This window comes from Microcebus murinus, chromosome 27 (genome assembly GCF_040939455.1).
Source record: "Microcebus murinus isolate Inina chromosome 27, M.murinus_Inina_mat1.0, whole genome shotgun sequence".
NCBI lineage: Eukaryota > Metazoa > Chordata > Mammalia > Primates > Cheirogaleidae > Microcebus > Microcebus murinus.
This window is the reverse complement of record NC_134130.1, coordinates 7,026,929-7,052,768: the sequence shown is the minus strand read 5'-3', so window position 1 is coordinate 7,052,768 and position 25,840 is coordinate 7,026,929. Positions and strand designations below refer to the sequence as shown.

At 56.5% G+C, this 25,840-nt stretch overlaps 1 protein-coding gene across 1 annotated transcript; it reads right to left on the bottom strand.

The window, feature by feature from the left end:
* Positions 1-5,571: 5,571 nt before the first annotated feature.
* On the bottom strand, positions 5,572-24,175 carry BTBD2 (BTB domain containing 2). The gene is made up of 9 exons (XM_012745698.3): positions 23,796-24,175; positions 13,410-13,529; positions 11,562-11,718; positions 10,878-10,983; positions 10,109-10,306; positions 7,582-7,774; positions 7,232-7,319; positions 6,851-6,997; positions 5,572-6,693 (listed from the first exon to the last, which is right to left on the bottom strand). Exons 1-9 carry the CDS (start codon positions 24,161-24,163, stop codon positions 6,532-6,534), a joined length of 1,539 nt encoding a protein of 512 aa, XP_012601152.3. The 5' UTR covers positions 24,164-24,175; the 3' UTR covers positions 5,572-6,531.
* Between the last annotated feature and the right edge of the window lie 1,665 nt (positions 24,176-25,840).

Here is a 25,840-nt window from a genome sequence, read left to right as displayed (position 1 = left end):
GCAAGTGTCCTCAAACTATGGCCCTCGGGCCACACGCGGCCCGCTGAGGACATTTATCCGTCCTGCCGGGTGTTTTTGCCGCCACTGCCTGTCCTGCCGCTGCCTGTCCTGCTGAGCAGCCAAATTGTCCCAGGCCCACAGTGCACGTGTGGAATGTGCGCTGCATGCTCCAGCGGACTGAGGGACAGTGAACTGGCCCCCTGTTTAAAAAGCTTGAGGACCCCTGAACTATAGGATATAGCCTGGAAAAACTATTTTAAGCATCATGGTGAATCCTCGGGGTCCTACATGTAGGCAGGTGAATAAAATAACCTTCAAGATGGGAGACGGGCCGGGTGCGGTGGCTCACGCCTATAATCCTAGCACTCTGGGAGGCCGAGGTGGGTAGATTGCTCGAGGTCAGGAGTTCGAAACCAGCTTGAGCAAGAACGAGACCCCATCTCTACTAAAAATAGAAAGAAATTAATTGACCAACTAAAAAAATATATACAAAAAATTAGCCGGGCATGGTGGCGCATGCCTGTAGTCCCAGCTACTCGGGAGGCTGAGGCAGGAGGATTGCTGGAGCCCAGGAGATTGAGGTTGCTGTGAGCTAGGCTGATGCCACGGCACTCTAGCTCGGGCAACAAAGTGAGACTCTGTCTCAAAAAAAATAAATAAGCCGGTAGAGTCCCACGTGCACCATCATAAATCAGAAAAAGAAGGAAGATTAGAGTGAGCCCTGTGGTATTAGCTTGGAGCCAGAAGTATCCATTCAAACTACGGCTTTTAATACATAAACAGATGGATAAATGCGAGCCCAAGTGCATATGCATGTGTCGGCATCCACACAATACTTTCTATTTCCATCCCACCTTTTGTGCTATTTTTGCCCTTTGTTATTTTACTTATAAGCTCACCATGCCCTGTTATTATATTTGCCTTATTTATTTATTTTTACATCCCAGGAACTCAGTACAAGAGTATTTGCTTTATAAAGTTGTTTAAATACATAGTCAAGAGTTTTCTATACCTAGCACTCTGGGAGGCCGAGGCGGGCGGATCATTAGAACTCAGGAGTTCGAAACCAGCCTGAGCAAGAGCGAGACCCCGTCTCTACTAAAAGTAGAAAGAAATTAATTGGCCAACTAATATATATAGAAAAAATTAGCCGGGCATGGTGGCGCATGCCTGTAGTCCCAGCTACTCGGGAGGCTGAGGCAGGAGGATTGCTTGAGCCCAGGAATTTGAGGTTGCTGTGAGCTAGGCTAACGCCACGGCACTCACTCTAGGCTGGACAACAAAGTGAGACTATCTCAAAAAAAAAAAAAAAGTTTTATATATTTAGCCACGTGTTAATCCCTTCCAATGTTCTTTGTTTTTTCCTGTCAGAGATTCCATCTGGGATCATTTCCTTTTAGCCTGAAGAACTTCCTTTAATATTTTAATAGTTCTTTCTCTCTCTCTTTTTTTTTGTTTTTTGTTTTAGAGCCAGGGTGTCACTCTGTTGCCCAAGCCAAAGTGCAGTGGCATCATCACAGCTCACTGCAGCCTTGAACTCCTGGACTCAAGTGATCCTCCTGCCACAACTTCCCAAGTAGCTGGGTCTACAACTGCACACCACCGTGCCCTGCTATTTCTTTTTTTTTTTTTTTTTCCAGGAGAGATGGGATCTCACTAGGTGCTCAGGCTGGTCTCCAATACCTGGCCTTCATCAATCCTCCTGCCTTGGCTTCCCAGAGGGCTAGGATTACAGGCATGAGCCACCAAGCCCGACCTAATATTTGTTACAGTGAGAGTTTGTTGGCAACACATTATCTTAGCTTTTGGTTTCCTAAAACAGCTTCATTAACGAAGGATGTTTTTGCTGAGAGTAGAATTCTAAGTTGACGAATTATAAGTTTTTGTTTTTGCCTTTCAGCATTTTAAATATTCCATTATTTCTGTTCACAAGTCAGTTGTCATTGTCATTCCCTTCAAATTAGTAGACCTTTTTTGTCTGGCTGTTTCTGAAAATTTTTTTTTTCTTTTTTGAGACAGTCTCATTTTGTTGCCCAGGCTAGAGTGAGTGCTGTGGCATCAGCCTAGCTCACAGCAACCTCAATCTCCTGGGCTCAAGCGATCCTCCTCCCTCAGCCTCCCGAGTAGCCGGGACTACAGGCATGTGCTACCATGCCCAGCTAATTTTTTGTATATATATTTTTAGTTGGCCAATTAATTTCTATTTTTTTAGTACAGATGGGGTCTTGCTCAGGCTGGTTTCGAACTCCTAACCTCAAGCAATCCGCCTGCCTTGGCCTCCCAGAGTGCTAGGATTACAGCCATGAGCCACCATGCCCGGCCTGAAAATTTTTTCTTTATCTTTGGTTTTATGTTATTTAGCTATGATGTATGGTTTTCATTGTGTTTATTCTGCTTGGCATTTGCTGGGCTATTGGATCTGTGGATAGATGTCTTTCATCATTTGGGAAAATTTCTACCTATTACCTCTTGGAACATTTCTTCTGCCCCTTTGTCTCTTACCAGGACTCCAGTTAGCTACATGTAGGACCATTTTATATTAATATTATCCCAGAGGTCTCTGATACTGTTTTATTTCTATTTATTTTCTGTTTCAGTTTGGATCACTTCTTTTGACCTATCTTTAGAGGTACTAATTTCTCTTCTGTTGTGTCTTGTCTGCTTTTAAGCCATCCAAAAAATTATTTGCAGATATATTTTAATTCTAGAATTTCTCCTCCCCCAGTCCCATGTGTTTATGTATGTGTGTGCGTGCGTGTTCATCTGTCTGTCACTGTCTCTCTTTGGAGTTCTGTTTCTGTATTGAAATTCTCTGTTTACTCTTCTGCATATATATATATATATATATTTTTTTTTTTTTTTTTTTTGAGACAAAGTCTCACTGTGTTGCCTGGGCTACAGTGCCATGGTGTCAGCCTAGCTCACAGCAACCTCAAACTCCTGGGCTCAAGTGATCCTTCTGCCTCAGCCTCCCAAGTAGCTGGGACTACAGGCACGCGCCACCATGCCTGGCTAATGTTTTTTTTTTTTTTTTTTTTTTTGAGACAGAGTCTCACTTGTTGCCCAGGCTAGAGTGAGTGCCGTGGCGTCAGCCTAGCTCACAGCAACCTCAAACTCCTGGGCTCAAGCGATCCTCCTGCCTCAGCCTCCCAAGTAGCTGGGACTACAGGCATGCGCCACCATGCCCGGCTAATTTTTTCTATATATATTAGTTGGCCAATTAATTTCTTTCTATTTATAGTAGAGACGGGGTCTCGCTCTTGCTCAGGCTGGTTTTGAACTCCTGACCTTGAGCAATCCGCCCGTCTCGGCCTCCCAGAGAGCTAGGATTACAGGCGTGAGCCACCACGCCCGGCCTGGCTAATGTTTTCTATATATTTTTAGTTGGCCAATTAATTTGTTTGTATTTTCAGTAGAGACAGGGTCTCACTCTTGCTCTGGCTGGTTTCCAACTCCTGACCTTGAGCAATCCTCCCACCTTGGCCTCCCAGAGTGCTAGGATTACAGGCATGAGCCACCACGCCCAGCCCCTATATTCTTTAACAGATTTGAAACAGTGATTCAAAAATCCTTGACGACTAATTTCAGCATCTGGCCTCTGTAGATCTGCTTCTATTGGCTTGTTTTTCTCTTGATTATGGGTTAGATCTTCTTCCTTCACCCATAACTTCATTGTTCCTTGTGCACTGAAAAGGAACATGTGTTCTCCAGTTGTTGGATGTAGCGTTCTATATATGTCAATTAGGTCAAATTTATTGTTCATGTTGTTCAAATCTGACAATCTTCATCTTTGAATTGGAGCATTTAAATTTGTTTACATTTAGTGTGATTATATGGTTGAGTTTTAAGTCTACTATCTACCTGCTTCCTTTGGTTTATGTTTTTACTTTCATTTTTGAAAGGCACTGAATTCTATTGTGGGAGTACTTTCTTTCTCCTTGTTGCTTTTAAAATTTAATATTTTTATAGGGTCCCCCTCTGTGGCCCAGGCTGGAGTGCAGTGGTGTCACAATAGCTCACTGCAGCCTTAACTCTTGGGCCTCAAGTGATCCTCCTCAAAGTGCTAGGATTATAGGTGTGAGCCACCGTACCTTTGATTTTCAGAACTTTATAAGTGACATCTAGTTTGGTTGAGGAGGTTCTTTTTGTTTTTAATCCCATACTGGGTCACTGAGTTTTTTGTTTTAATATGTGGGTTCATGTCTTTCATTCATTTTGGAAAATTCACTTCAGCTATAGCTTGGGTGTCTCTCTCCTCTCCTTCTGGGACTCTCTTTACACGTGTGTTAGACCCTTGTGTCACACGTCTGGTATGCCCTGTTCTGGTTTTCCACTCTTTTTATGCTCTGTGCTTCACCTTGGATATTTTGTTGTTGCTGCTGCCCTGGTTCCTAATTTACCAATTCTGTCATCTTTTATGTCCACTCTACTGTTATTCCTATCCAGGGAGTCCTTAATTACAGCTATTGTATTTTACCATTCTAGAATGGCAAATGTTGAAATTATTTTTTTCATCTATCATTTCTTCTGCTGTCTTAAATATACAAATTTGCTATAACTTCAATGTCTGAAATGGGTCTGTTTCTATGTTCTATCTTTTCTCTTTGTAGTTGTATTTTTTAGCATGGTTTGTAATCTTTGAGTGGATGGTGGACATTGTAGATGACAAACAGTGCAGGCTTGTGCTGATGTTGTCTTTCCCCAAAAGGAAAAAGCAAAGAGGCTTCCTGTGGTCCTATCCAGGCTTTAAGGGCTCGTCTCGTTGAGTTTCGTTCCGGGGTGCTGCCCTTGTTGCAGGTTCCTTCTGGCCACCCCTGCCTAGTCTGGGCTCCACCTCCAGTGCCTGTTCCCGGCTCTGCACAACTTCTGAACCTTGCTCTGCCCTGTACCCGCTTGGTGGCTACCTGCTGCTGGATTTCTTGGACTCTTGTCCTGTACGTGCGAGAGTGAGTCAGGCGATGGCTTGAGAGCAGCTGAGCACAGACTCCCTTTCCCTGCTGGTTCCTTTGCCCCAGGAGTTTGTGTCCCCAGCCAGAAACCCTGGCCCTGTCTTTTTAACTCGTGAGACTGCTTTCTACTGTGCTTTTTGCCTGGTTCAACACTGGAGAAATGTCCTCAGGAAAGAGCTGGGGGGAACGCGGTCCCCCTCATGGGGTGCCCTCCTCCCAGCTCTGCCTCCTCCTGTCTGATCCGGTTGTTCCTTCAGCTGGTTTCTGAAGGATGGTTTGTCTCACACGAGCTGTGCGGTTGTGGCCAGAACTCAGTACCCCCTGCTTCTCTATCCCTTACGAATGACCCATGGTCCCCTAGCAGCCATCGGGACTGTTCCTGACATGAGTCAGCACAGGCTTCCGCCACACCTGTGATAAAGCTGCTGTGGGGCGCAGGAGGGTGGAAGCGCAGAGTCCCAGTGGGCCCACGCGTCCTCCAGTGATAGCAGACCCCCCCGCACAGGGCTCACGGCCCCTCTCATGGGGGGGAGGGATGTCCCCTAAGCTGCCCAGCTCCTGCAGGCCCCAGCCCTGCCCACTGCTTCCTCGATGCCCCTGGCAGGAAGCAGCACTCAGCGGCTCAAGGCAGGTGTTTCTTTCCTTTATTTAAAAAAAAAAATCATCTGGGCCAAGGTGTGAGGGCACACCTTCCATGGCTTTGGGGAGGATGCGGGTTCCAGGAGTCACTGGGGCCGAAACACGAGGGGTGGGGGGCAGGGAGGGGCTGTGCCCTCCAGCACCTCCGGGCGATGCTCATTGGCGGCCGGGGCGGGTGGGCTAGGGTATGTACAGGCGGGCAGCTGGGGACCCACTGGGGCCTGAGGCCCTGCTCTCAGCTGCAGGGGCCAGAGGGGCCGGTCCAGGGAGGGAGGACAGCACTGGGCCCACCGCATGGATGAGAACAGAAAGGGAAACCACTGGCCCCCAGGGCTGGGGCTAGGCCTGGCGGGAACCCACTCCCCCAGGACCATGCAGGGCTCCAGCCACGCTGCGGGCCTCAGGCCAGTATCCTGGAGGTGGGGGTGCCAGCAGGCTGGGGTGGCCTTGGGCGCATGGCAGGTGGGGCCCGAATGTCCCTGGTGAACCAACAAGGACATGGGAACAGAAGGCCCACACCGATGGCTCTGGACCTGCCCCCACGCAGCATCTGCTAGCAGAGAAATGGGAACCCCCAATGCATTGCCGTGTGCAGTTAACAGAACAAACGAGAGACACCCTAGCGGACCCTGGTCAGGAGAGCCGGGCAGGTGCCCAAGCTGCAGGGGCCACAACCCGAGCCCAGGCCTGCTCGGGCGGGGCGGGTGCAGCCAGCCCCCGGTCCTGAGGGATTGTCTGGAAGGGGCCCCAGCCTGGCCACCTCCCGGCTTCTATGAAATAAGTAGCCTCACTTGTCACCATGGACACAGGGCAGCCCCTTTCGTGATGCTGAGAAAGGTGGCAGGGAGTGGGCAGATGGCCGAGGGCACAGCGTGGGGCTGCCTAGTATGAAGTTGGCTTCAGGGATCTGGTTGTCCCCCACGGGTGGGCGGTGTGGGGCAGCCTAGGTGTAGAAGATGACCTCAGGGATCTGACCGTCTTCCACGGACGTGCCGTTGTTGTTCCCGGCTGCATAGCAGAAGGTGAAGCAGGTCTTGGCCCCCGTTGTGGGCGACTCATGGGTCACCTTGCGCAGGCCTTTGGTGCCATAGTGGGAGTCCGGACCCTGTGGGGTGGGGCACAGGGAGGTCAGGTCCCCAGACATGCTGGGTCCCGAGAGGCAGAGTCCCCCACCAGAGAGGGAGTCTGTGCCAGAGGCCTCCCGCCCGGCCAGCCACCCCTCTGGCCCAGACCTGTCCCTGCCGCCCCTCCCGCTGCACGACCTTGAGCGTGGCGCAGGCCGTGTAGTTCACGTTGGGCAGCACCTCCACTGGCTCCTTGAACATGACGCGGAACGTGCTGGCCGAGCCGTCGCAGCTGAAGCCTGTGTCGTTCTGGCCCAGCACGGTGTTGCTGTCCGTGTGGATTATCTGCGGGTGCGGGGCACTCAGCCTCCGGGGAGCAGGTGGGACCCGCCACACCCGCACCCATCTGCCCAGGTTCCATGGGCTCTGGAACATTCTCTACCACCACAGCAAGGTAAAGGGGGGATGGAGCAGGCCCGGGGGGGGGGGGGGGGTAGTGGGGCAGGCCTGTGGGAAGGAATGGGGCGGGGCCAGGATGTGGGGGCGGGGCCTTGGGTGGGGCGAGGCCCGGCTGCAGACCTGGATGTTCACTTGGTAGTCCGTGGGCCCGTGGATGGATCCATAGAGCCCAAAGCCCACCACGAAGATGCGCTTATTGACGGAGAACCTGCAGCAGCGGGCGGCAGAGGCCGGTGGGGTTAATGTCCAGGGACCCAGAGGCCGACAGGAAGGGGTCTCTGCTGTGCTGAGACCTGAAACCTCCCAGGTGGGCAGACCTGAAAGCAGGAAAACGTCCCCCACCACCTGTGTCCCCCTCCCCCCTGCTACTGTCCCCTCCCATGGGGGGGCATCTCTCCCTCTGTGCTGTCCCCTGGCCCTGCCCCTCCCCTCCCCACCTGCTCTACCCCCACCTCCCCTCTGCACCCCACCTGATCCGGTCGCTGGTGCCGCTGTAGCCCCAGCGGCTCTCCACCTGCTGGAAGCGGTTGATGCTGCACTCCTTCCCGCGCAGGCAGCAGCGCGGGCGGTCGATGAACTCCACCCGTGGCTTGGGGTTGACGGTGAAGTGCAGGAAGAGGCTGACCACTTCGCGGTCCACCAGGATGCCCGACTGCGCAGGGCCTGTGGGCACAGGAGGGCTGGGCAGGGGGCGTCCGGCCACGCGCTGGGGAGGGGGTGGGAGGGAAGGCCAGAGGACCCATTCCTACTCTTCCAATTCCCAGAATGTGGGGGACCCCTGCCGCCACCCATCACCCCTTCTGGTGTTTGGGGAGGGGTCCCACAGAGACCAGGGGCTGACTTGCTCCACGACTGGGCAGAACATCAGAATCCAACCGCAGGGGGCGGGCACCAGGTCTCAGCCCCACTAGGGCCACAGCCACGCAGGGCCACCCCACGCAGGGCCACAGCCTCGCAGAGGGTCACTCACAGCTGGCATGCCAGGCTGCAGCCCTGGCTTCTAGGTGGCCCCAGACTCCTGGCCCCAGGGCAGACCCTGAGCAGCCCATTCCAGCAGGGAGGTGACCCCCGAGCTGTGGAAGAGTCTGGAAGGTTGAAATCCAGATGTACAGATGCGACAGTGATGTGGACACACCAGGCTCTGGGCCAGGAGCAGCAGAACCAGGCAGCTCCAAAGCCTCCCACCGCTGCCTGGCTTCCAGAGTCACTCACTGAGCAACTTTCGGCTCATTTCTGTGTCACGCACGGCGGCAAAACAGCCCAACATTTAGGCAGAGATTTTAGTAATAGCTGAGAAGCCGCAGCAAGGCTTCCTGGCAGGGAGGACGGTGTGTTCAGGGAGAGCTGGGCTGACGTGGCCCCCGCAGGGATGGCTTCGGCACACGCAGGGCCGCTTGGGCAGGTGTTTAGGACGGGGTGTGCCCGGGCTGCTGTCACTGCTGCACAGGACCTAGACTAGACCTAGTACATAGTAGCTACTCAATAAATACTTGACAAATAGCAATGCCCACGACATGCGGACATTCCCTGGGGCCTCACCCATCAGACACGGTTGAAGGAACTGCCCCACCCCCTCTCTGCTCCAGACACCCTGCCCTCGCCAGCCCCAGTCCCAGGATGGGGCAAACCCAGGAGCCGCTGAGCCCGCCGGCCAGGGCAGCGGGTGCAGGTGGGGTCTCCAGGCAGTGAGGATGCATCGCCAGCACCAGCTGAGGGACACCTGGGGACGGGAGGCACAGCCACCCCAGCCCTGCAGTTCCGACCCCCGTGCACTCGGGAAGTGAACTCCAGTGTCACAGAAGGGTCTGCACGTCAGCCCCGCCTACACCTCCACCGATACGCTGTCCGCCTCCCCCCAAGAAGTAGTGACCGCGTGTCCCCAGTGCTGGGCACAGACTTTGGCGGGTGACCCTCTCCGGGCCTCGATATTCCTCCATAAAACACAGACGACGCAGTCAGACGCGCAAGACGCAGCTCCGGGCCTCGAGACGGCCCTGTGTACAGGTGGGGACGGCACAGACCCCTCATGGCCTTCGATGACAGGCAGCCTCCCCCCAGGCCTCTTCCCGCCAGCGATGGTGCCCCCGCCCCAACGCCTGCTGACCGTTCCCTCGACGGGTCTTGCATGACCCAGGGCCACCCCACCCTGGGCAAAAGATGGGCACTAGGGCAACACATGACTTGTCGAAGACCCCCCAGAGGGCGTCTCCTACACCGACAAACCCAGGGAGGGTCCCCAGATAAAATGTCGGATGCCAGTTAAATCTGAATTCACATCAATGAGGAATAATTTTTAGGGTAAGTATGTCCCAAACAGTGCATGGGAGATACTTATGCTAAAATATTATTTGTTGCTGTTGCTAAATCTGATGACCCTAAGTCAGGTGAGGGCAGGGGCCGCATGGACCCAGGAGCAATGGGACAGCCAGTGTGCCCTGGCCACAGGGCTGTGTCTATCAGCCCTTCTGGAACCTTCCAGGACTGTCTGGCTCCAGGGACACACAGCTCCGGATGTGAACGGCTACACACCGTCACCCCAGAGCTCCAGACCCTGCAGCAGGGGACCCTGAGGGGCACAGGGACTGGCCCCAGCCACTTCAGACTCCTTGACGTGGGTTCGTCACGAATGGTGACACTTGAGCTGACAGATAGGACGAGAGCCCTGGGCTGGTGATGCCAAAGCAGAACCAGACAGCAGCTGGCGGCGCACGAGCTCAGACGGCCTGGCACCCGCGTGTGCACAGGCCAGGGCTGCGGAGGGGACCGACGCGCCCGCATGCTCACGGTTCACAGATCAGGTTTGATGCCATCTTTATACTTTTATGCATTTTCCAAGTTTTCCACAATGAACACGGGGGACTGCAGTTGTCAGCACCGAGAAGCACATCCGTGTTCCCCGCAGGGCAGACACGTGTGGCCAAGGAGCCCGGTGAGGTCACTGGGGGTCACGCTCCTCCCGCGCCGGCCCCTCGGCCCAGGGCCCCTGGGCTCCGTTACCTGCGGCAAACTCCTCGATGGTCATCAGTGGGAAGCGGATGAGGCCCAGGGCCTTGCCCAGAACCTTCCGCTTGTTCTCAGGCGTCACCTGCAGCTGCTGCCGCTGACACTCAGCCTCAGACCAGCGGACGACGGCGTTGAACAACCGCACCTCCCGGATGCCCAGAGTGTCGCGCTCTAGCACGGCCACCAGCGTGTCTGCAGGGAAGGGGAAGCAGTCGTGTGAACTGCAGTGCCCCTCTGATGGGAAGCCATGGTTAAAGCTGGGAGGCGGCAACCCAGCCCCCTGTCTGTGCTTGTAAATAAAGTTTTATCGACACACAGCCACTCCCATTCATGTCCCTATTGTCTAAGATGGTTTAAAGTCACAAGCGCAGAGTTGAAGTGTCTCCACAGAAGCTGTTTGCCAACAAAGGCAAAAACATCAACCACTGGGCCCTCTGCCAGAGAAGTCTGCTGCCCTTAAGAGCACAAGGTAGTCTCCGTGGCTGCGATCGTGGTGACCCCAGGATGGGGGGTCACCTCTTGCCACGACGGACAGTAGTGCCCCATGTATGCCCTTTGCCAAGGCTGCAGCCCAGACTGCCCAGGTGTGTGCTCACCCGAGATGCTGCAGGTGGCAAGTGCCCAGCTCACACCTGTGGGTCTCGCTCAGGTGGGCCCCAGCCAGAGCCCCCACCGCTTACCCCGACCCTCCAGCTGAGGCCCAGCTCAGATTCCTGCCCGAGGCTCCCTCGGGCCAATAGTGCCCAGGGTGGCCGGGCCTCACCCAGGTCGATGTCGGTGAAGCCCTCGGCGGTGATGGCGTCCGACGTGTTCTTGTCGATGTTCTCCAGGCACAGGCTGGCCAGCTGCGGCTCGTCAAACAGTCGCGCCTGGTGGGAGGCGTCCGGGGAGACGTCAGCGCCCAGCCCGGGACAGAGCCACCAGTGGGGCCACGGCGGGCTCGGGGGAGCTGGGGAGGCCCCTCCTGGATGGCAGAGGCCGAGGAAGGAAGGGACCTGTGCCCGCTCAGCTCCGCCAGGCGTGTTCTTTAGCGGGTGGCCCCGACCCTGCGCAGGACGGAGTGAGTGGGCCAGGCAGGGGCGACCTGATGACGTTTCTGGGCCACAAGACGCCCTTACCCCCTGTGCCCGGAGGGGCCCCGTCCTAGGGCACGAGCTCCATCCCGGGGGGCTGTGCTGACGGATGGCCCGGTTTCCTGCAGGTGGCCACCCACCGGGGCCCCTCCCCAGCCACAAGGGGGAAGGAAGGTTCTGGCTCGTTCCACTAGGGAAGCTGAGCCTCCAGCCCCATTTGGGGACCCGGCACCACTCGCCCCAGCCCCGAGCCCCACGGACACGGGATGGGAAGGGGTGCTGGGAAACTGTCAATCGAGGTAAACAATATCGTGCTGTAATTATTTCCAAATAGCACGGAAACCCACGAGGGCCGGGCCCAGGCTCCCGCCCACCTGCGTGAGCAGCATGAAGGCGTTGTCCGCCCGCAGGTTCTTCTTGAGGAACTCCACACAGTGGGCCTCGAGCGCCGGCACCGCGTACTTCTTGGCAGTGTACAGCGTGGTCATCACCGTCTCGGGCCCGATCTGAACCTCGTCCGAGTACAGAAACCTGCGGGCGCGACAGGTGGCTGTGAGACGCGGCCACCAAGGATGAGCCCAGGGACAGCCCCAGGTGACTGCTCAGATGTCAGACTCAGTTGCCCTCTCTCGAGCCGTCAGGATCCAACCACCCCACCTCACCAGCCGGAAGGTTCCAGAATCGGCACCCTCTGATCTGGGGACACCCGTGAAAACGTGCCAGAGGCTGAGCTCATCTACAGGCAAACGCCATCCGAGCACACACACAGAAACACGTGTGTTCTGGACTCAGAAAATTAGTTGGAAAAGGTTTCCTCCTCTTTTTTTTTTTTAGACAGAGTCCTGCTTTGTTGCCCAGGCTAGAGTGAGTGCCGTGGCGTCAGCCTAGCTCACAGCAACCTCAAACTCCTGGGCTCAAGCGATCCTCCTGCCTCAGTCTCCCGAGTAGCTGGGACTACAGGCACGTGCCACCATGCCCGGCTAATTTTTTCTATATATATCAGTTGGCCAATTAATTTCTTTCTATTTATAGTAGAAACAGGGTCTCGCTCTTGCTCAGGCTGGTTTTGAACTCCTGACCTCGAGCAATCCACCTGCCTCGGCCTCCCAGAGTGCTAGGATTACAGGCATGAGCCACTGCGCCGGGCCTTTTTTTTTTCTTTTCTATGTTTTTTAGAGACAGGATCTTGCTCTGGCACCCAGGCTGGAGTGCAGTGGCGTCATCACAGCTCACTGTAGGCTCCAACTCCTGGGCTCAAGCGATCCTCATGCTTCAGCCTCCTGAGTACCTGAGACTACGGGTACCACCAGCAGGCCGGGCTAACTTTTAAAATATTTTTGTAGAGACGGGCTCTTGCTATGTTCCCCAGGCTGGTCTCGAACCCCTGGGCTGAAACAATCCTCTCACTTCAGCTCCCCCAACGGACTACAGGCCTGAACCACGTCTGGCCCTACATTGTACACGTTAAATGTGTGAATTGTACGGTATGAGAATTATCTCACAACATAAAAGATACAAAAAATAATTTTTAGGCCTGGCGCAGTGGCTCACGCCTATAATCCTAGCACTCTGGGAGCCAGAGGCGGGCGGACTGTTTGAACTCAGGAGTTCAAGACCAGCCTGAGCAAGAGCGAGACCCCATCTCTATTAAAAATAGAAAGAAATTAATTCGCCAACTAAAAATACATAGAAAAAAATTAGCCAGGCATGGTGGCGCATGCCTGTAGTCCCAGCTACTTGGGAGACTGAGGCAGGAGGATGGCTTGAGCCCAGGAGTTTGAGGGTGCTGTGAGCTAGGCTGATGCCATGGCACTCTAGCCAGGACAAAAGTGAGACTCTGTCTCCAATAAATAAATACAGAAAGAAATTGGACAACTAAAAATATATAGAAAAAATCAGCCGGGCATGGTGGCGCATGCCTGTAGTCCCAGCTACTTGGGAGGCTGAGGAAGGAGGATCACTTGAGTCCAGGAGTTTGAAGTTGCTGTGAGCTAGGCTGACGCCACGGCACTCTAGCCCAGGCAATAGAGACTCTTGTCTAAAAAAAAATAATAGTAATAATAATAATTTTTACAAGGGGAAGCCTCCGGAGCCCAGCCCTCCCCATGCATACATGTTCTAGAAACCTCCATGGAGCAGTAGCTCCATTCTGAGTCTCTCAATACCTGGCTTCCCCTCCCCAGGGCCCTGCCCCCCGAGGCGTGATGGCGGGTGAGACTTACTTGAGCAGGGCTAGGAAGGCAGCTGGCTCCACATCAGGCAGCTCGATCTCAGTGGACGTGGTGGCCATTCCCCCGTTGAACATGGCATCGAAGACGGCGCTGCCCACGGCCAGCACGAACCTGGCATGGGAGAGAGGAGACCGTCAGCTGCCACTACATAGTAGCAAGAGGACGGGTGCCGGACGGCTACAGCGGGGTGAGGGTGACTGCCCACTGGCACCCTCTGCCAGCCCCCAGCAGACACCGTGCCCAGTATGCCCACCGTGCCCATAGCAGCGGAAGCGTCTGGAAGGCAAGTGTCAAGAGTGGGCGGCAGTTCAGAGGGGTCAGTAGCAGCAAGAGGCCAGAGCTGGACAGAGGTCCCTGAAGTCTGGTGGGGTCGGATCCCCTCTGCCCCTGCTCCAGCGTCTGTCTGTTGGTCCATGCGACACCACTCACTTACTCGGCCACCCATTCATTCACTCATCCACTCAATCATTCACCCACCCACTCATTCATTCATTCATTCATTCACTCATCTACTCACTAAGTAGCTCAATTATTCATTCTCTCATTCATTCACTCATGCGGGCACTAGGTCACTCGTTCCCTCGCTTATTCATTCAGGCACTTGGTCACTCGTTCCCTCACTCGCTCACTCACTCAACACTGCTCTTCCAGGGCTGCAGGCTGGGGCTTTGCCCTCATGGAGGGGGACACATGAGGTCTGAGTGGCCAGACAGCCCCAGAGGTGGGGAAGAGGGAGGGCAATGTGGCCCCGGCAGCCCTGTGGGGTCGTCCAGGCCGGGCTGAGTCTGCCGAGGAGGGCGTGGGGGCCCAGGGAGCAGCAGAAGCACGGAGGAGCGTCAGGGGGCAGGTGGGGACGGCCCCGGCCCTGGCGTGAGGTGACCAGGGGAGGCCTGTGGGTTCCACCCGGCACAGGGCGCTGTGGGCACGGACAGGGAGCCCTGGGCCTCTAGAAGAGCCAGCCCTGACCCCTGCGGTCGGCCTGGCCACGTGGGGCTGGGGAGGACCCCACAGCGACCAGGCTGAGGACGGCGACACTCAGTGCCATCCATACACGGTCCCCGGGGGCCAGACAACCAGGAGGGGACGCAGAGGGGAGACGCGGTCACACGGCCGGTCTGGTGCAGAGCGCCTGCCCTCAGCCTGTGAGGTCCCTGAGTCCCCTCCCAGGGTCCCCACTTGCCAAATGCCAGGCTCTGAGAAGCCACTCCTGCCCGGAAACCTCTGGAGCCGGCAGATGGAGCCACATGTCCCAGGTGGGGCAGAGCCTGCAAGCCGAGGGGCCTGCCTCCCACACGCACGCCTCCAGCTCCCCTCGGCACCTGGGGCGACCGGCCTGGCAGCTCCTGCCCCAAGGGGAGACGCTGCTCTCTGCCCCCTCGGGGCTCCCCGCACTCGCCCGCCGGCCCAGCTCCCGGGGCCAGGCCGGAAACCGAGCGCAGCGGGCTCACTAGTGTCCCCCAGAAGGGTGCCGTGTCCACCCAGAACCACAGATGGGTGCTTGTCCTTCCGGGCTCCAGGACCCAGGACAATCCGCTGCCCTGTGCCCCTCCAGCTCGCGTGACCACCCGGTGGCCTGTCAGCCCCGCCAGGGCCGGCACTGCCACCTGAGGCCAGAGCCCCTGGCCTGCGCGCTGCCCTCCCACGCGACGTTCTAGAAACCAAGCGCCTCTGCGTGGGTCTTTTCTTTCTTGGTTTAAAAAGCATCTCGGGCTCCTGTGGGGAAACCTCTGACTCAGAAGCGGAAAGTGAGAGGCGCAGACCTGCCCGCGTGGCCCTCGGTGCCCGGGGTGGAGTGGCAGCCGCCCTGGCGCGGGCAGGGGCCCCGCCAGCTCCTCCCGTGCCCTGCGAGGCGGAGGCCACAACCCCGTGGCAGGCAGGCGGCCCCCAGGCGGCCCCACTACCGCCGCACCCTCACCCGCACCCGGACGTCAGCTCCAGCCCCAACCCACGCCCGCCGCCACCCCTTCGCCACGTGTCTTTAGCCCCTGCTCCTTTCACAGCAAGCAGAAATGCGTGTCCGGGCTGAGACTGGTGCCCAAAGGTGCACAGCGGCAGGATCCCCAACGGCCACAGGCAGAAACACCCAGTGCCCGTCGGGAGAGGGGTGGACACACACACGTGGTCCGTCCACACGTGGAGTATCACTCGGCTGTGACAAGGCTGACACAGGCCACAGCGCGTAGGGACCTTGAGGACATCGTGCTCAGTGAGAGACGCCAGACACAGAAGGACACACAGTGTGAGACTCCGTTTATATGAAATGTCCAGAACAGGCAGAGCCAAAGAGACGGGACGTGGATTCGTGGTCGCCAGGGGCTAGGGGGGAGTGAGTGTTTCATGGGGACAGAGTGTCAGTTTGGGAAGACGAGAAAGTTCTGGAGGTGGAGGGAGGTGATGGTCGCACAGCACTATGAGCATGCTTAACAATATCGAACCGTGCACCTAAAAACAGTTAAGATGGTACATTTTATGTTATGTAGATTTCACCACAATTTGAAAACTAAACAGAAAAAAGAACCACACGCTACTCTGAAGGGGCAGAGACGAATCCCCTTCGTAGCTTTGGAAAACAAGTTAAAGACCCAAAGAACCACCTGGCACACAAATGGCAGGAGATGTAAGGACTTTATCCTATGTCATGGAACCTTCCTGAACACCCCTAAACGACAGGGTTCAGAGAGTTTTTGACCACTGCTGGGGGCTGACCCACCCCAGCTCCACAGGGACAGAGGCTCCTGCGCCCGGGACCCTCCTGGCCCTTGCCCCATGGACCTCCCCAGCTGACTGCTCAACTGTTCCCGTCATCAGATATCTTTATAATAAACTGGTAAATGTCAGTGTGTCCCTAAGTCCCGTGAGCTGTGATAGGAAGTTATCAGGCTGAGGGAACCCTCGACTCCAGGCCGGTCGCACAGAAGCGTGGGTACGCTGGGGCCTGCCGCTCGCGACTGGCGTCTGAAGCAGGGGCAGGTCTGCGGGCCTGAGCCGGTGACCTGTGGCGTCTGTGCTGATGCCGGGTAGTAAGTGCCAGAACTGAATTAAATTATAGAACACCGGCTGGGCGTGGTGGCACACGCCTGTAATCCCAGCATTCTGGGAGGCTGAGGCGGGAGGATTGCTAGAGCCCAGGTGGAGGCTGCAGTGAGCTGTGATGACACCACTGCCCTCCAGCCTGGGCAACAGAGCGAGACTCTGTCTCGAAAAGAAAAGAAAAGAGGCAGAAATGTTTCATGGCTCATTTTCCAAGGCCAGGATTACAAGGATACCCGAGCCAGATGAAGACAGTATTGGACTCCTCCCGCATGGCTGGTGGGACGTGAAATGGCGCAGCTACTCTGGAAAACACTTTAGCAGTTTCTTAAAATGTTAAACACAGGATGGGTGCGGTGGCTCACGCCTGTAATCCTAGCACTCTGGGAGATCAAGGTGGGCAGATCGCTCAAGGTCAGGAGTTCGAGACCAGCCTGAGCAAGAGTGAGACCCTGTCTCTACTGAAAAAATAGAAAGAAATTAATTGGCCGACTAAAAATACATAGAAAAAATTAGCTGGGCATGGTGGCGCATGCCTGTAGTCCCAGCTACTGGGGAGGCTGAGGCAGGAGGATCGCTTGAGCCCAGGAGTGGGAGGTTGCTGTGAGCTAGGCTGATGCCACGGCACTCTAGCCCGGGCAACAGAGTGAGACTCTCAAAAAAAAACAAAAAAAAAAAAAAAAAAAGTTAAACATAAAGGTCACCCTAGCACACAGCTATTTCACTCTGAGGAATCCACATGAGAGAGAAGGATGTACACGGCCCCACAGACCCGTGCACGAATGCTCATGGCAGCATGATTCACAACAGCCAAAAACCAGAAGTGCCCTGTAGCAAGTGCCTGTGCGGACGAACTGTGGCCGAGCCACTCGATGGAATTCAGCAGTGAAAAAACTGCCTTAGCAATAAAAAGAAATGAACCCGATGCACACAACAGCGTGAACCTCCCAAACTTGACGTGACGTGAAAGAAGCCAGACCAAAGACTACACATTGTATGATCCTAATTCTATGAAATTTCTAAAAACAGCAAAAATGTAGAGCCAGAAACCAGCTCGGTGTTGCCTGGGGACCGGGACAGGAGCAGGCACCAACTGCCACAGGGCAAGAGGGAATCTTTGGGGTCGCTGAAGCGTTAAAGAACTGGACTATAGCCAGGTGCAGCGGCTCACACCTGTAATCCCAGTTACTCGGGAGGCTGAAGTGGGGGTGTTCATTTGAGCCCAGGAGTTCAAGACCAACCTGGACAACATAGCAAGACCCCACCTCTAAAAAATTAAAAACTAAAAACCAGGCCATAGTGATTGTTGTACAACTGTATGCATTTTCTACATAGGTAACTGTCAGATCAAATAAACCAAACTCCAGCAAAAATAACATTCCACACCCACACATCATAAAAACTCTTAGTACAAGGAAACTTTCTTACCTTAATAAACCCAATTTGTGAGAAACCAGTATCAATCATCACATTTTTTTTTTTTTTTTTTTTGAGACAGAGTCTCACTTTGTTGTCCAGGCTAGAGTGAGTGCCGTGGCGTCAGCCTAGCTCACAGCAACCTCAAACTCCTGGGCTCAAGCGATCCTCCTGCCTCAGCCTCCCGAGTAGCTGGGACTACAGGCATGCGCCACCATGCCCGGCTAATTTTTTTTTTATATATATATCAGTTGGCCAATTAATTTCTTTCTATTTATAGTAGAGACGGGGTCTCGCTCTTGCTCAGGCTGGTTTTGAACTCCTGACCTTGAGCAATCCGCCCGCCTCGGCCTCCCAAGAGCTAGGATTACAGGCGTGAGCCACAGCGCCCGGCCTCAATCATCACATTTAACCATGAAAAATAGGCTGCAGCTACCACCTCTGTTATGTATCAGTGAACAACGGTCAGAAATGCAAAAAGAACAGAAAAAATAAGAGGCAGAAATAAGAGAAAGGAAGGAAAATATCTGTCCACAACCTGAGCCTTGAATTTAAAAGTCTAAGCATGTACCGTCCAGAGAGGTCAGTACCAGCCAGGCATGGCTGTTGAAATCTCAATTTAAATTTAAATGATTTAAAAATTCAATTCCTAGGTCGCACCATCCACATGTCCACTCCACAGTGGCCACATGTGACCATGGTCCAGTACTAGACGGCACAGATCCAGAACATTGCCACCAGCACAGAAAATCCTACAGGACCAGAACGCAGGACCAATAGCAAAATCATTAAAACTAATAAGCATTCAGAAGAAATCGTCTGCATCAGATAAAAGTAAACATGCAAAAATCTACAGCTTTCCAGAATCAATCAGCTAGAAAAATATAACAGAAAAAAAAAAAAAGGTAATATTCCCAATAGGGGCTGGGCGCGGTGGCTCACGCCTGTAATCCTAGCTCTCTGGGAGGCCGAGGCGGGCGGATCGCTCGAGGTCAGGAGTTCAATACCAGCCTAAGCAAGAGCAAGACCCTGTGTCTACTAAAAATAGAAAGAAATTAATTGGCCAACTGATATATATATATAAAAAATTAGCCGGGCATGGTGGTGCATGCCTATAGTCCCAGCTACTCGGGAGGCTGAGGCAGGAGGATCGCTTGAGCCCAGGAGTTTGAGGTTGCTGTGAGCTAGGCTGACGCCACAGCACTCACTCTAGCCTGGACAACAAAACAAGACTCTGTCTCAAAAAAAAAAAAAAAAATTCCCAATAGAATGAAGATCCTACAAAAAACTGAACAGTCAGGCACAGTGGCTCAGGGCTTCAATCCCAGCACTTTGGGAGACCAGTATGGGCAACACGGCAAGATCCTGTCTTTATAAAAAAAATGTTTTAAAAATTAGCCAGGGATGGGTTGGCAAGAGCCTGTAGTCCCAGCTACTCAGGAAGTCGAGGCAGGAGGATCACTTGAGCCCAGGAGTTGGAGGCTGCAGTGAGCTGTGATGATGCCACTGCACTCCAGCCTGGGTGACAGAGTGAGACCCTGGCTCTAACAAAAAAAAAAAAAAAAAAAAACATTACCAAACTTGGTATCTTTGGGAATCCTTTAGCACTGAACAAATTGATTCTGAAAATCAAAGGGAACCACTAGGCCAGGGGCTGGCCCTTAGGGCCAACCTGCCCACCACTTGTTTTTGTTAATAAAGTTTTATTGGAACACAGCCACCCCCATTCACACACAGGTTGCTGATTTATGGGGGCTCTGTGCTGCTGCAGCAAGATTAAGTAGTTGCTACAGAGGTGAACGACCCACCAGAAACATTCACTCTCTAGCCCTTTCCATCAATCTGCTGGTGTCTACGGCAAGTGAGCATTTAAGTTCCATAATGAAAGAGATTTTTTTCCAGCCACCGTCAGCCCCTGCAGCCAGCCCTGTTTTTCAATGGATGTGTCTGTAGGGTACAGACGGATCGACGGATGGGAGAGGATTCCAGGAGAGCAAACGCATGAGACCAGCTGAAAAAGTCTTGGCAAATAATAAAGATGGGAAGAATTTGCTTAGCGGTTCTCAAACCATGCCCGAAAGCAAGAATCCTCGAACAACGTGTTTGCGAGGAATACACAAACTGATCAATGAAACAGGAGAGACCCCGGGACAGACGGTTCCACTTTCTAGAGAGTTCTCCACGTCCCATGATGGAAAGAAGATATTTCAGATACTGATGTTAGGGGACTGGCCGATCTGAACTTCTAAAACAGCGCCACCCTGAAGATACTCAATACCTCCTTCGTGCCCCATGACAGGACAGAGACGCTTAGTTCCAGCAGGTGGTTGGTCCAACACCTGTTTACTGAGCACCTACTGCGCGCCAGGCCCTCAGGCAAAGCCTTGCAGAGCTGAGACGGATGTGAGCTTATGCAGGCCCAGAGAACGATCCAGAAGCCGTGTGAAATCACAAATGCCGGGCACAATGCTGCAGTCCCAGATACAGGGCCTTCCCCCTGCCACGCCCAGTCAACCCCGCACCCAGAGCGCGGGCCCCTCTGAGCCTGGCTTGCAGCCATGCCCACGCCTGGCCCCCAGAACACCGCGAGCCCAGACCACCGGGATGGCGGCCCTCCTAGCGACTCGCGCAGACCCCCGCCCCGCTCCTGTGTAAGCAGCCGCCCCTGCACCGCCCCACAGCTCCCCGAGGTCCTCTTCCTGCCCTGGGGCACGCAGGCCTTGCTGCTCCTGGGCTCCTCTGGGCGGTGACCGGTTTCTCAGACGCTCCTTATCTTCTGCGACCTTGACAGTCTCAGGAGGCCCAGCCAGCCATCGTGCTGGTCACCCCGATCTGGATGCGTCTGTTTTCTCGTGGTTAGACCGGGGGTATCGGTTTCTTGTCGCTGGGGCAAGAAATGACCACACACTGGGCAGCTCGGAGCAGCAGGAATCTGCACGCGCAGTCCTGGAGGCCAAAAGAGTGACGCGAAGGTGTCTCAGGGCCACGCTCCCTCGGGAGGCGCCAGGGGAGGGTCCTCCTGCCTCTTCCAGCTCTGGGGGCTTCGGGTGTCCCTTGGCTTGTGGCCACGTCACTCCAGCCTCTGCCTCCGTCTGCACCAGGCCTTCCATGCTGGCTTCTCTTCTCTCTTATAGGGACATGTGTCACAGGGTTTAGGGCCACCCGGATAACCAGAATGATCGCATCTTGGGACCCTTCACTTAACCACATCTGCAGAGACTCTTTTCCCAAAGAAGGTCACACTCCCAGGTTCCAGGGATTAGGATGTGGACATTTTGTGGGGCCACCATTCAGGCCATCGGGGTTATGGGTTTTGGGGACATCCAACCAGGGATATCTCATACCCACTCGACATCACCCGTGATGTTGGCCGTGGCCACCTGGTGAAGGTGGGGTCCCAGGGTGCCTGGGGCCAGGTTACCCGTCTTCTCCTTTCCACTCTGTCCCTTACAGAGCCCGAGGCTGGCCCAGCCGGACGCAGGGTGGGGACTCAGGTCCTCGGGCGTCTCTCCGCCTGCTGTTCCGGCTCTCCGGCGGGACGCTCGTCTCCCCCCACGGAGGCTCGTCTCTGCCCACGCGGCCTCGCGCGCAGTCATCTCACGCTTAGGGTCTGTCCCACCTCCTGGTTTTGCCTCGGGACGAGCCTCTGCCGCTGTTGAAAGCGCTGCATGGGGGACGGGCGCACCTGAGAGCCCATTTCACAGGGGCAGAAACTGAAGCACAGCACCCTCGGCGCGTGCCGCTCGGCCAGGCAGCTCAGCCCCTCCGATGCCCAGGCTCGTCCCTTCCAAGCCTGTCCTGGCCATGACACTCCAGCCAGAAGTCCGCAAGACTCGCGCCACAGGCCGCCGCTGTCCCTCACCTGGCTGTGGGGACGAGGCGCTGGATCCTCCTTCCCCTTCTGCCACTGCCGCCAAGCCCACTGTCCCGTCTGTGGCTGCCACGCCCCAGGCCTCGCCTCTCGGCCACACCAACGGCTCACTCCACACCTCAAAGCAGATCTGGTCCCTCTGGGACACAGGGAAACCCCTCGCTGCTCCCACTCTGGCCTTGCTGTGGCTCCCAGCTGCCCGGCTCCTCTGGCCTCCGGGGCTCACACCCTTAGCCCAGGGCACTGCACCCGCCCTCGGCATCAGGGGGTCGTCCTGGAGCAGGTCGGTGCCCTGCCTCTGCTACCGCCCCCAGACTCTCCCGAAACGCTGGGTAAAAACAGCTGCCCCTTGAACCACACTGTGGTCCACTCGCATGTGGACTTTCTTCTGCCGCTGCCACGCCAGGGACAGCAAGACCCGCTCCTCCTGCACAGCGCAGAGGCGAGGACCCAGGACCTTTGGGACAACCCACCCCCACGTGAACAGTAAATCTGTTTTCTCCTCCTTGCGAGTTTCTTGCTAGCATTTTCATTTCTCCAGCTCACGTTATTAAAACACAGCACGTGACGCATCTAACGCACAGAACACGTGCTCACCGTCTGCGTTATTTGCAAGGCCGGGTCAGCAGGAAGCTATTTAGTAGCTAAGTTTTGGGGGAGTCAAACGTTATACGCGGATTTTTGACCGAGCAGGGGTGGGCGCCCCTGACCCTGAGTTGTTCCAGGGTCAACTACACTGCACCCACCAAGGCCAGACCCGTAACCTGCCTCTCTTCCGGGGTCCTCACCCGACCTGTACCGTCCCCACTTTCCCACCAAGCCAATGGACCCTCATGCACAATCAAGTACATGTCCCAAGGTCAGCGGCGCCCGGAAGTCCCCCCCAGCCCCCTCAAACAGAAACCTTGGGATTCTCCAATTCCACCTGTTGCAGGGTGCGACCCACCCCCCCTCCCGAAAGCTCCACAAGAGTGAGCCCACTGGGGGTGACAGACAGGGAAGGGGCAGGCGACACGAGGGCTCAGGACACTACTCCGCAGGCTGGAACCTCTGCTGAGCACGGCAGGGGGACCCTCAGCTGTACACTGGCACCCAGGAAGGAGCCAGAAAGCCACCACTGACTGCTCACAGCAGGCTCTGGGGAACATTCCAGGCCCCAGAGGCAAGAAAGCCTGAGCCCCTCCCCCCAACAAGCCCCCTGCAATGAGGGACTGGGAGTGGGCAGGGGCCAGACCAGAAAGGAGGTCTGGGGCCTGGGGAGGGTCCTGGATGGGGCTGGGGTCCCAGAGCTGGGGGTCTCTGGGCAGGAGGCGTTTGCAAGCTGGGTGTCTGGGGTAGGGGTCTGGCCTGGTGGCCCAGGAAGGATGGGGTGGGGGGCGAGGATGGGGCCACTGCAGGAACCACGGGGCAGCCTCAGGCCCAGAGCCAGCCTAGACTTGGTGGAGCTGGGGGAGGGGTGGCCAAGGTGGCAGGGCAGGGCGCAGGGGTCTCTGGCAGAGGTGCTGGGCTGGAGCCGGACTAGCAGGGTCTCTGGGCCTGAAGGTTGCTGGGCTTGGGGAGGGAGGTGGCTGTGATCTGTGACCTGAATCGCAGGGCTGGGGGAGCACCGGGCAACAGATGGGGTGCCACGAGCCCTGAGGGTCTCAGGTAGAGACCACAGGGCCCAGGACTCCCGAGCTGGGGTTCCTAGAACGAGGTGGCAGAGCCTGGGTTCGGCAGGGGGTGCAGGCGGGAGTGGAGGGGTCACGGGTTCGGGGATGCCAAGGGGTGGCAGACCCGAGAGGTCGCGGGGGACCCCGGAGCGCAGGGGTGGAGGGGTGGCAGGTCGCAGAGGCGGGGGATCCCGGGTGCTGGGGTTCCCGGAGTACAGGGTCCCGGGTGCCGCGGTCCCGGGTAGGGGGTCCTGGATGGGGGTTCCCGGGTGGAGGGTCCCCGGGCGAGGGTCCCCGGGTGGAGGGGTCCCCGGGCGAGGGTCCCCAGGCGGAGGGTCCCGGGCGGAGGGTCCGGGGTGGGGGTCCCGGGCGTTGGCCCCCTGGCCCCGTGGCGCCCGCGCGGCCCACCTGTGCGCCGGGATGCGCTGCGAGCTGAGCCCCTTGCCCACTAGGAAGTGCACGTCGCACAGCACCTCGTTGTTGAAGAGGAAGGCGAAGCGCTCCTGCACGGTGGGCTTGGTGGCCTGCCAGTTGTACACGGGCTCGCGCAGCAGCGCCGCCCCCGCGTCCTCCGCCCGCTCCGCGCCCGCGGCCTGCGCGTCCGCCCCGGGGCCCGGCGCTGGGGGCGCGGCGGGGGCGGCGGGCCCGGGGGCGGCGGCGGCGGCGGCGGCGGCCGCGTTGCCGGGGGCCGGGGCGGCGGCGTTGGCGCTGGGCCCCGGGGCGCCCCCGACCCCCGGCGGGCAGGACGCGCGCCCGCCGCTCCCACCCGCCGCCATCTTGTCGCTGCGGCGCGGGCGGGGGCGGGGCGGAGGGGGAGGGGCGGGGGGAGGAGAGACGGAGAGAGGAGGGGAGGGAGGCTAGGAGAGGGGAGGCCAGTGGAGAGGCAAGGATGGGCTGAGGGTCGCAGGGGACCCCTGTTCCACTCCGTGCCTGGACCCCACCGATCGTAGCCCAGACACTGCACCCCGAACCCCAGGGCCCAGCGCCTGACCCCGACCAGCACCCAGACCCCAACTCGGAGGCCAGACCCAACAACTCAAGACGCCAGACTCCAGACCCCTGTTCTATTAATAGATCCCAGACGCTGCACCCCAGACCCCAGGACGCAGACCCCAGACTGGGGGTTCCCAAACACAGGACCGCAGCACCCAGAGACTGGACCCCGGGCCGGACCAGGCGGTCTGCGCGCCCGGCAGAGGGCCCCTCCGCACACAGGGCACCCCAGGCCCTGCAGTCGCTGATGAATGCGGGCGGGGCGGGGAGGGGGGGCAGGTATGCTCTGTGCGGTTAAGACTCAGAGATACACGGGGCCCCCTCTGAGCCAGATCTGGGGTGCAGTGTGGATGGAGCTGGGACTCCCCCAAAACGCTAACCACATCCTCAGAGTCGCAGTGGACACGTGCCACAAGCTGGGGTGTGGAAGGCAGGGAGGATAGGAGAGCATCAGTGGGGTTCCTCCAGCAAGCTGGAGGTGCAGCCCACGGAGGGCTTCCCGCAGGAAAGGAAGGGTGGGAGGTGCCGAAGCGGGGGGCAGAGTCCTGAGTGGCCTCGAGGTGGCCGGAAGGCCTGGTGGGGCAGAGGGTTGGGGAGAGGTCACTGCCAGTCAGCACAGACCCAATGCCCCATAATGACTTAGCATCTACTAAGTAGATAGGAAAGCTCCGCCCACTGGGGTCTTAAGCCTGCCCCTTCCCACGGAGAAGGGACTATTTCTGTGGGCTGTGGCCCATCCAGACCCGTGACACTGGCAGAGCCACTGGCAGGACATTTTGTACTTAGTGGCCATTCTCTGCCGGAATCTTATCTGTTTCTTTACCTCCAGAGCAGACCTCGAATCTGTCCCCTTCCTCGGTCCCCACCAGGGCTGGTGTCAGGGCTTTGCAGCCCTCACAGCTGCTCTGATTACTGTCACCGTGTGACCATCTGGAAAATTCAGATGTTGTGTTGTGTTGTTTTGTTTTGTTTTTTTTTTTATATATATATATTTTTTTTTTTTTTTGAGACAGAGTCTCACTTTGTTGTCCAGGCTAGAGTGAGTGCCGTGGCGTCAGCCTAGCTCACAGCAACCTCAAACTCCTGGGCTTGAGTGATCCTTCTGCCTCAGCCTCCCGAGTAGCTGGGACTACAGGCATGCGCCACCATGCCCGGCTAATTTTTCATATATATATCAGTTGGCCAATTAATTTCTTTCTATTTATAGTAGAGACGGGGTCTCGCTCTTGCTCAGGCTGGTTTCGAACTCCTGACCTTGAGCAATCCGCCCGCCTCGGCCTCCCAAGAGCTAGGATTACAGGCGTGAGCCACAGCGCCCCGCCTGGTTTTGTTTTTTTTTTTTAAGAGACAGGGTCTCACTGTGTCAACCAAGCTGGAGAGCAGTGGCGGCATCACAGTTCACTGCAGCCTCCAACTCCTGGCCTCAAGCAGTCCTCCTGCCTCAGCCTCCCGAGGAGTTG